The sequence below is a fragment of the Peromyscus leucopus genome, chromosome 7 (genome assembly GCF_004664715.2).
Source record: "Peromyscus leucopus breed LL Stock chromosome 7, UCI_PerLeu_2.1, whole genome shotgun sequence".
In the NCBI taxonomy this organism is placed as follows: domain Eukaryota; kingdom Metazoa; phylum Chordata; class Mammalia; order Rodentia; family Cricetidae; genus Peromyscus; species Peromyscus leucopus.
This window is the reverse complement of record NC_051069.1, coordinates 7,749,367-7,760,162: the sequence shown is the minus strand read 5'-3', so window position 1 is coordinate 7,760,162 and position 10,796 is coordinate 7,749,367. Positions and strand designations below refer to the sequence as shown.

The 10,796-nt window shown below is 43.5% G+C and overlaps 1 protein-coding gene across 6 annotated transcripts in view; it reads left to right on the top strand.

The window, feature by feature from the left end:
- The first annotated feature begins 273 nt into the window (after positions 1-273).
- Dpp8 (dipeptidyl peptidase 8) overlaps positions 274-10,796 on the top strand; it is a 52,982-nt gene continuing 42,459 nt past the window's right edge. For 2 of the 6 annotated variants that reach the window (XR_005091928.1, XR_005091927.1), the window contains exons 1-5: positions 371-458; positions 2,749-2,882; positions 4,913-5,185; positions 8,333-8,445; positions 9,457-9,630. Coding sequence is in view for 3 of the 6 variants with exons in the window: in XM_028866680.2 (XP_028722513.1) it covers positions 2,867-2,882; positions 4,913-5,185; positions 8,333-8,445; positions 9,457-9,630 (576 nt within the window). In the remaining 3 variants the exon portion in view is untranslated. Of the gene's footprint in view, positions 764-2,748; positions 2,883-4,912; positions 5,186-8,332; positions 8,446-9,456; positions 9,631-10,796 lie in introns of all 6 variants that reach the window. The other 4 variants (XR_005091929.1, XM_028866693.1, XM_028866680.2 and 1 more) reach the window with 3 other exon arrangements.

Here is a 10,796-nt window from a genome sequence, read left to right as displayed (position 1 = left end):
TAAACAGGGAGTTATCTACTTTGAGTTGGCAATGTAGATATGTTGACGGTGTGATGGGGTGAATACTCGCTGATTCCTTGTGGGACTTTGAGCAAGTCCCTGCCTTCACCTTTTCTGGGTTTTTCTTCTGGTCGGGCAATCTACTTGACGCGCCTCCTCCGGCCGCTCGGTGGCGCTGTGGGGCCCGGTCGCGCGCAGTGGCGAGCGTCATCCTTCTTGGTCCGGCCGCTAGCCTTCCCCCGTCGGAGGGCGGGGCTCCAGGAACCGGAAGTGCCGAGGCCTCTGCCGCCGTCTCGGTCGCCGCCGCCTTTAAGCCCCTTCGTCCGCCGCCTGGGTGCCGCCGGTGCCGCCGCCGAGGAAGCTGCTGTGGCCCAGACGGGAGCGGAGGCGGCGCGGCATGAAGCGGCGTAGGCCCGCTCCATAGCGCGTCGGGACGGTTCGGGCGGGCCCGGGGGAAGGTGCAGTATCCGCCCGCTCTCCCTCCCCTGCGCCCGCGAGGCCGCGGTGCTCCGGCCGGGCCGCCCTCGGGCCGCTCCCGTGGGGCAGAGCGGGTGGCTGGGCCCCGCTAGCCGGAAGAGGAAGCGCAGACTCGGATTGCGAGGCCGCCAACGTTCGCTAGGCGCCCCTGAACGCTGGCCGCTGCCCGCTCGGACTCGCACGTCCGTTATCTTGATAGCGCCTGGCTCGGGTTGGGATGCCGGGGACGGTCCGGGCTTACGGAGGAGGAAACGGAAGTCTGCCAAGGCGAAGGGGTTCGCCTGAGGTCCGCCAGTGGCGGATGGGATTCGCCCTCGGACTCGCTGCTTCTCCCCAGCCGGTGTTCCTCCCTCCCTCCTGCTTCACTCTAGATCCATTCCTCCGCGCTCACTGTCTCGCTGCCATTCTGTTCCACCCATCCATTCGCAGCAGGGTCCTTGCCCTTCCTGTCCAGCTTGCTCATCCTCTTTATACTAAGCCTTGGTGTTCCTACTGTCCTTCCTCGCCACATTCCCTACCACACCCCTCCTCCTTCCTCATTCACAGCTTTCAGGCTCTTTGCCTCTGATAAACTTTCTCAGTTGTAGACGCCGAAGTGAGGTGTGCAGAGTTTGGACGACTGATTGGCCCTGACCGTAAAAACTATGGGATGCCATTTCAGTGGACCACACCCCAAGAATCCCAAAGCTCTTTTAACCCAACATACCCATTCTTGGAGTCAGAGGCTTTGCACTTTGAGACGGTTTCTTGACTCACAGTCTGTTGCTATCTGGCATTATTTTTTACCCTCCTATTGCCACATAGCTTTTCAAACCTTTCCATCACCTATGTGGAATGGGGAGCTTGGAGTCTAAACTAGTAACAAGATGTAATCACACACAGTTCTAAGCTAGATTTATCAGCCAGCTTAGTGATTATTTTTCCAGAAAAGCTACCCATCTCACTTGGAAAAGAAGGCCAAAATGGGATGCGCTTAAAATGAATAGGGCATCCTCTACCGTGTCAAGAATTCTAGCTGAGTATGGTGGTACATAGGTGTAACCCCAGCATTTGGGAAGCTGAGGCAAGAGGATGTTGAGTTCAAGGCCAGGCTTGGCTACAGAGTGAGACCCTGACAAATGAACACAATTTAGATGATTAAATTCAAGTTCCCTTTCTGCAAAAGAAAAAAGAAAAAAATGCCTATAATGCACATTTTTTTTTTTTTACTGTACTGAATTTATTCTCTCACCAACTCAATATGACATCATATAAAAGGAACATAGGCGCATAGAAATAAATATCTTTGTGTGTGTGTGTGCTTGCGGCTCTACACACACGTCTTGGGGATCGTGTGGAAGTCGGAGGATAACTTGGGAGTCAGTTCTCCCACACTGCACTTTGTTGAGGCAGAGTCTCAATTGCTGCATACTCCAGGCTAGCTGACCCTCCAGCCTGGGCCCATTCTATCTTCTCCTCCCTCACCACATCAGGGCTGCTGGGTTTACCGATTCGCCAACGCTTCACTGGCTTTCAGGGGATTCTCAGGCTTCTGCCGCAAGTGCTTTTCTCTTTTAAGCAATTCCCTGGCCCGAGAAATAAATTATATCTGCCACTCTCAAGGCTTTACAACTGGCACCTCACATCTCTTTTCAGCTTATCATTATTTTCAGTGTGTATGTGTGTGTGAGGGTATGTACATGTGAGTGCAGTTCCTGTAGAACACAGGTGTTGGACTCCCCCTTAGAACTGGCCTTGGAGGAGTTTGCGAGCAGCCGGAAATGGGTGCAGGGAACCGAACTTGGGGCCTCTGCACTAGCGTTACTTGCTCTTAACCGCTCTGCAGCCATCTCCAGCCCACTAAAGCAGTTTTTCAAGCCCTTCTATAATTTTCCCTTTAATTTAGTGTCTGGGCGTCAAGATTTACATTGTTGTTAGGACTTAACTCCTCAATTTGAGCCATGCATTTCTGGAAAAAGTAATTTTAGGGCTGGAATTGTTAGCAAAGGTCTATAAGTTCAGCACTCAGGAGACGGAAGCAAGAGGACTGAGAATTCAAGACCTGCCTGGGATTTGAAAGACCTATCCAGAAAAAAAAAAAGTATTACATATATCTGTATATTCATACACACAAACATGGTTTTGATCAATTGGAGACCCAAAATAATTCAGGCAGTACATATTACACTGAAAGGAAATCTATCTGTTAAAGACCATTTGGGGAGTTTGGGGCTTTCTTTTTGGCCATGTATGGTCTATTTTAATGATCAACAATCTCTTATCTGGAAGCAGGATTGGATGGTGAGAAAAGGAAAGATTCCTGTGAGAAGAGATCAGGATGAACGGAGAGATCTGTGTTTAAAGTTGGGCCAGGTGAAAATGATCTCTTTGAAAGTAGAGATCTGAGCAGATGAAAATACAACCAGGTAGGCACCAGGGAAGGCCCACAGGTGAAGAGGTTGGTGGGGCAGTGAAATACATGCACTGTGCTGGGAATGGATTGGACCCTGTTTGAGAAAATTTAGGCCATGTATTTTGAGAATGTATTTGTATATAGTGTCACAGAATTCTGGAAATTAGTTACACATTTGTGCAAATTGCACAATATGTATTGTAGAAAGGACAGAATAAATATTTGCTGTGAACAGAGTGGCAGAATGTCATTTGAACTATACAGTGTGTATATATGTCGAGACAAATAGTACAATCCATTCAGAAATCCTCAGTTTTTAAATAGGAGCTGATGTGAGTTTTTACAAAGAAGGATTCTAAAGTTAGTAATGACTCCAGCTGAGCAATAAGGCTCTGGAAGTCTGTACTGAGCTGTTCTGTTCCTCAGCCTTGTACTTGCAATGGATGGAGTGGAGATGGGATTTCACACATGAGAGAACTGAGTCAGATTAGCGTAGATTCTTTTTAGTTCCTTGCTCCATCAGAAAACTAGGTCCTTTGACATACTTTTGATTGAAAATAGGCCTCCACTAGCTTCAGGTGGCCCAACAGCCACTACTCCCACATACTGCCACTTGATACTCCGAGTCCCAGTGGATCTAAAAGCTCAGTTCTCTGCCGGATTTTCATTAGTGGAGCCTTGGCTGCCCAATGATGAGAGTGTTATCTGATGTAACAGTATTTGGACAACTCTGCTTTGTCATTGTTCTATTAGAAGTGACAGTATCATGCACTGTGACAAGGAAAACTGTGCCATGTCCCATGTGCACAGTTCCGCACTGTTGCATACCAGTGATACAAATTAGATGGACTGACTCACAGCCCACACCTTCCGGTAGCTTGCTAGAGGGAAGATAACTTCTTAGCATGGATTGATGTTAACCTGCAAAGCTGAGCTTTAAAATAACGACATCATCTTAAGTACACAGCCATGTATTGATTGTTGAAGTAGTTAATGATTATGTGAAACATGGTTACCTAAGTAGTTTGCTTTCTTTTGTGGAACTGGGATTGAACTCACCTCTGAGCTGCATCTCTACATGGTTCTATGACAGCTTTTTTGTTGTGGTTAGTTTTCTGTGATACTCTGCTCATGTTAGTTTAAATATCAGAAAAGATCAAGGTGGAAAGTTTGGGTTTGTAAAATAAGTACAGTCAGTTCTCAAAGCTCTTAAATAATTATAGTGCTGAACTGGTAAATTGGGTTCGGACTTATAAAATGCTGATGTGAATGCCGTATGTTTTCATTAACTGCTTCGACAAATTAAAGCCACTTAAAGGTAGTATATTTTTCTTTTTTGAACAGGATAGAAGTTACATAATCAGGAAGACTAGTCTTTCAATCATCAGTAAAAAATTAAGTACTTGATACTGTCTAGAGAAGAGCAAAAGGTTTAGAATGTATCAATCTGTAAGTGTTTAGTTGTTTGGAGTCCTTCCCTGCAAGAGAAAACATTGTATTTTCTCAGGTTACTGCCCTAGTTATAAGTTCATTGTTTGTAGCAATGTTGTTACTATTCTAATTTGTTACACTTTAGAAACAGCAATCAGCATTTGTTAGAAGTGTTACTTTTTAGAATGCAAAAACACCTCCCTTGGCACATAGCTTCGGGATTGACATGCTCTGGGTGGAATGTAGCAGCCAACTGGCACATGGCCTGTTTCCTTCCAGTGTGGGAAAGGAAAAGGAATTTTGGCAAGAGCTACCCAAAGGAGAGCCTTTTATAAAAACTTCCCGGAGGGATTTATAGTCACTGTGAAATTGACATGACCTCATTTTTTAAAAAAAATCCTTTTGGAACTGAGCAGAGGTGGGGGTGGGGGGGGGGGGACGGGGACACCACTATTGCTTTTCTTATTAGGTTTCATTGCAGCTGTGTTGAAAGGCTTGTCGCTTGTTTGTTTGTTTGTTTGTTTGTTTGTTTGTTTGGGGTTTGGGCCTATCATTGTGATGATGTAACGGAAGACATCCCTGTGAATGGCTTCTTGTATTGTGTTTTCCCAGGAAAATGCAACATGGCAGCAGCAATGGAAACAGAACAGCTGGGTGTTGAGATATTTGAAACTGCAGAGTGTGAGGAGGGAACTGTTGAATCACAGGATCGACCTCAACTGGAGCCGTTTTATGTCGAACGATATTCTTGGAGTCAGCTAAAAAAGCTGCTGGCTGATACCAGAAAATATCATGGCTACATGATGGCTAAGGCACCTCATGATTTTATGTTTGTGAAGAGGACGGATCCAGATGGTCCTCACTCAGACAGGGTCTATTATCTTGGTGAGTATGAAGTTGCACTTTCAGAGAGGAGACATTTTCTCAAGTCAGAACTAACTGTAATTCACTCAATTTCAGTAATAAGCAAATGAGGCTTGTTTCCTTTAAAGGAAAAAAAAATCACTTTTAATTTGAAGAACTTCTGTTCAGTGGATATATTAATTTTGATTCATCTCATTAGCTATATTTTTACTTACAGGCAGCAGATAATTGACCATGATCTTTTTGACAAAGTCAAATTTAAGCCAAGAATTGAATCTTCCTAAAGCTAGTTTGAAATGCCTTTCCTTGAGAAGGGTCAAATGAGGACAAACTGTCCACCCCTCAGCATGTTTCCATTCTCAGCAGCTGCAGCTCCCATCATTTTAAACCAAGCCTCGGTCTCTTCTGCCTGAGTCCATTTGTCCCACGTTTAAGATCTGTCTAAAGTGGCCGGGCGGTGGTGGTGGTGGTGGTGGTGGCGGACGCCTTTAATCCCAGCACTCGGGAGTCAGAGGCAGGCAGATCTCTGTGAGTTCGAGGCCAGCCTGTTCTACCAAAGCGAGTTCCAGGAAAGGCACAAAGCTACACAGAGAAACCCTGTCTCGAAAAACAAAACAAAACAAAACCCAAACAAACAAACAAAAAGATCTGTCTAAATTAAATATAGTAGTCCACTGTTTTAATGGTTTGAACTCAAGGCCTGTGCATGTTAAGGACACACATCCCACCACTGAGTTACACAATAGCCTCTTTGAGCATTCACTCCCCCTGCCTTTGCCTCCTGTATGTTGTAATTACAGACGTGTGTCATTATGTCCAGCTCCTAATTCTCTCTTTTTAACAAATTCTATTAAATTTATTTGTGTGTGTGCGTGCACACATGTGCATGTGCACGCACATACACACACACACACAGCACTCATGTGGACGTCAGAGGACTCCTGTGGGAGTTAGTTCTGTCCTTCCATGGGGCTCTCAAAACACTGAACTCAAACCGGCCGGCTTGGCAGCAGGTGCCTTTCCCTCCTGAGTCATCTGGATGACCTCTCCTAAATTACTTTTCTGTTTTAAAAATAGGTTCCCACTGGATGTGGTGGTACACTCTGTAATGTCAGCACACAGAAGAGACTTCTGCAGGAGGTTCACAAGTTCAAAGGCAGCCTGGGCTACAAATAGCAGGTCCCTGCCTCAAAAGAAGTTCCCTCCTTCCGAGTTGCTGCCCATTTAAGTTTCAGTCATTCATTAGCATTACGTGTGTGTGTGTGTGTGTGTGTGTGTGTGTGTGTGTGTGTGTGTGTGAGAGAGAGAGAGAGAGAGAGAGAGAGAGAGAGACATTTTCTAGGGAGTCCACAGCATGATTGAAGATTGGTTCTTTTTAACTTTCAGAATATTCTAGTGTATAATCATATACTAGATACATTAAACTTCACCAGGCCCCTCATAATGAGTCCCCACTCTGTGTGTGTGTGTATGAGAGAGAGAGAGAGAGAGAGAGAGAGAGAGAGAGAGAGAGAGAGAGAGAGAGAGAACAGGGCTACTTTTAATGAAAAGTCGAGGCAGTAACTGTCACTGTATTAGTCATTCTTGAAAGTGGAATTGCTTGAACCAAGTGTATATTCTGAATTTTTATTGATACTGCTGAATGTCTCCTATAAAGAGACTGTAGAGTTTATATTTCCATAAACATTGTCTCTATAAGATCTCTAACTCACTGTGTAACAGATGCTGGCCTTGAACTCCTGACCCTCCTGCCTCCACCTCCCACATACTGAAATTACAGTGGAGTACCACCATAACAGTTATGGTACTTCTTTTTTTTTTTTTTTTAAATCAGGGTCTCACTATGCAGACCTTGTGAAACCAGGCCAGGTCTCACCTGGCTGGCCTTGAACTGAAGGTGAAGAGATCTGCCTGTGTCTTCCTCCTCCTCCCAAGTGCTGGGATTAAAGACATGTGCCACCACACCAGCCCAATTGTGAATCATTTTTGTTTTTCTCTTTCTCTGTGTAGCCCTGGCTGTCCTGGAACTCACTCTGTAGACCAGGCTGGCCTTGAACTCACAGAGATCTGCCTACTTCTGCCTCCTGAGTGCTGGGATTAAAGGTGTGAGCTACTACCCCCCAGCTAGTACACTTTTATTTGATACTCCAAAGATATTGTACAATCACAGAACTTTATAATGAAAAAAAAAAAAAAACCAACTGGAATTAAGTTGAATTTTTTTTTGTTTCTAAGTACAATTTAGATAATTAAGAAAATAAAGTTATGAAAGGAGAAATTTTCTAATCTGAAAATCTCAACTGAAATCTCATCTGTTATTTACCAAAACTAACAACAAAATAAAAAAATGAGTTGTTTTAATTCTTATGTTGTCTTATATGCTTTGATAAGTTTTGTCTTTAGATGAACTAAGATCTGAATATCAAGGCTGGAGCGATGACTCAGTCATCTGACTTAAGTGAGGTTAGGAGTACTTGCTGCTTTTCTGTAGAACCCAGGTTCAGTTCATAGTACCCACATTGCCAGGTGCTTCACACCCTCCTAGAAGCTCCAGGGATTTTGTTGAGCACCTACACACATGTGGTACACATTTATGCATACACACATGTATGAGTGTGTGCCCACATGCTCATACACACACATATAAAAATCTTAAAAGAAGTTTTAATATCAGCGCAAAGCATTTTTTTTTTTTGTGACACTTTGGGGAGTTGTTTTTATGTTTACCTCTTGCCTAGTTTTTTGACTGTCCATCTGCACAAACTGGCCTCTCACAATCCTGCATTTGTGAGAGCTGAGACTGTAGACATGTGCCCTGACACCATAGAACCTTTGTGAGCTGGTTGTTCTTTTCCTTACTTAGTGTTTTTGAGACAAGGTTTCAGTTAGCCCAGGTTGGCCTCAAACTCCAGATTCTCTGGCCTCTATCTCCTGAGCTCTGGGACTGCAGGTGATTGCTGCCATGCCCAGCTTGAAACATTGCTTATATTCAAGAAAATTTCCAAGGCATAAAGCATGTGCACACCCTACTTACTAACATTATTTTGGTTCCCGTGGAATGGAAACACTGTAATATGTAGAAGACGCTGTGTATTTGTGACTGTTACTGTAGTAAGGACGGTATTACAGAGTGGTAATATGTGTGTGGGTTTGTCTCCCCCCTTGTAGCCATGTCTGGTGAGAACAGAGAAAACACACTATTTTATTCTGAAATCCCTAAAACCATCAACAAAGCAGCAGTCTTAATGCTTTCTTGGAAGCCTCTTTTGGACCTTTTTCAGGTTGGAACAAATATTCTTGTTTCTATGATTTAGTATATATTTCTTCATTTATTTCAGGGCAAAAATTTATCTAGGCCTTGAATGAAAAAGAATTAAAATATTTCATTACTTTTACATGTGTGAACTTTAAATTAACCAGTTCTCTGTATCTAAAAACTATAGGATATTACAATCCAAGTTTCTGGTGTTTTGTTTCACTTATTTTAAACATTTTAGATTCCTCTTAGTTTGGGGAATGAATGCTTGCCTGTATGTATGTCTGTACCATGTGCATGACTGGTACCGTAGGTGACAGAAGATGGCATTGGACCCCTGGAGCTGGAGTTACAGATAGTGGGAGCCATCTGATGTGGGTATTGGGAATCAAACTCAGGTCCCGGAAGAACAACAAAAGTTCTTAAACACTGAGCCATCTCTCCAGCCCTATTTTGTTTGTTTTTTGAAACAAGGTCTCACTGTATATCCCTGGCTGGCCTTGAAGCTCCCATGTAAACCAGGTTGGCCTCAAACTTCTGGTAATCCTCTCATCTCTGCCTTCTGAAACTTGGTACACACCTGTAATCCCAGTACTTGGGAGGTATGGTGGTAGAAAGATCAGAAGATCAAGAGTTTGAGGCTAGCCAGTACCCCACCACACACACTCACAACAGTCTGTTCTCTTGGCTTGCCTAGAGCATGCTGGCTGCTATGTTCAGTCCCTACCAAAGTAGCTGGAGAGATCCCTGCTCTACAACTAACTGTATGCAAAACTACTGAATTATGCTTGGACTGTTGGGGCCTTGACTACTAAGATGATGGATTTTATTCTTGTTTTCTAACATATGCAATAGTGATTAAATGGTTCTTCACTCAATTTCAGGAGAGTTTCTGAAATTAATCTGCTTAGAGTAGCTGGTAACTTCTGAGTCATTCAGGGCACAGACTTAAGCACTGGAGAGATGCTAGAGTTTCAGCGAATTGCAAAGACCAGTTCTCAGAAGACTGGGATGGATGACTTTCCTTTTTTCTTAGGCGACACTAGACTATGGGATGTATTCTCGAGAGGAAGAGCTCCTCAGAGAAAGAAAGCGCATCGGAACCGTGGGAATCGCAGCTTACGATTATCACCCAGGAAGTGGAACATTCTTGTTTCAAGCTGGTAGTGGAATTTACCATATCAAAGATGGAGGCCCACATGGATTTACGGTAAGTTGCAGTTACTGTGTGTTAACTGTTTTGGGGTCCTAAAGAGAATTTGTACCCAAACCAGAAAGGAAATTAGCAAGTAAAGCAAAAGAGTCAGTTTAATCACCAGCTAAGAAATTAATACTAGTTTTTAATTTGGAACTGGTAAGAACGGCTAGGCAGTTAAAAACACCAGCTGTTCTTCCAGAGGACCAGGTTCCATTTCCAGCATCCACACGGTGGATTACAGTTCCAGGAGATCTAATACCCTCCTCTGGCCTCTATGAGCACTAGGCATGCAAGTGGTACACAAACGCATGCAGGCAAAACACCCATACACATAAAATAAACACAAATAAAATCTTAAGACAAACCAACGAAAAACAGATGGGCACTGTAGAAATGGCAGTTCAGTTCCCAGCACCCGCATCAGACAACTCACAGCTGCCTGTAACTCTAGCTCTAGGGCTTCCCCTGGCTTCTGTGGGTACCTGCATTCACATGTACATAAACATAGACACAAATAATTAAAAATGTTAAAAAAATAAAAATTTTTAAGAGGCTGGTAGCTTTCCCAATGACATAAAGGTACAATTTTTTAAAATTTTATTTTATTTCTCAGGTTATTGTCTGCGGGGGAGATGTGTGTGTGCAGGTGCTCTCAGAGGCTGGAGTTGTAGATCCCCTGGAGCTGGAGTGGCAGGCAGTTGTGAGCTGTCTGATATGCATGCTGGGAACTGAACCTGGCTCCTCAGCAAGAGCAGTGTATGCTCTTCAGCTCCAAGATACAAGTTTTAAAATGCTCAAAATCTTTTCTGTGTTGGGAGATACAGAAAATAGCATTAATTTCCATTTTATTTAAGTGCTGAAGGAGATTTTGAAAGATGTAACACAGGGTGTTTTATTTTTTGGTTTCCTAAGTATTTTAATACATTTTAAATATTAAGCTAATTATTTTAATAAATTAATTTATATTTGGTTTTATTATAAGTAGTTCTTTATGAACTATTGGAGCCATTCTTTTGGTAGAACTATATTGGTGTTAGCTATCATTACATTAACATTTTTGGGAAGGGCTAGAGAAATGGCTCAGTGATTGAAGAGCACCAGATGTTCTTTTAGAGGGCCCTTGTTCAGTTCCCAGAACCCACGTGACAGCTCACAGTTGTGTGTAACCCTAGTTCCAG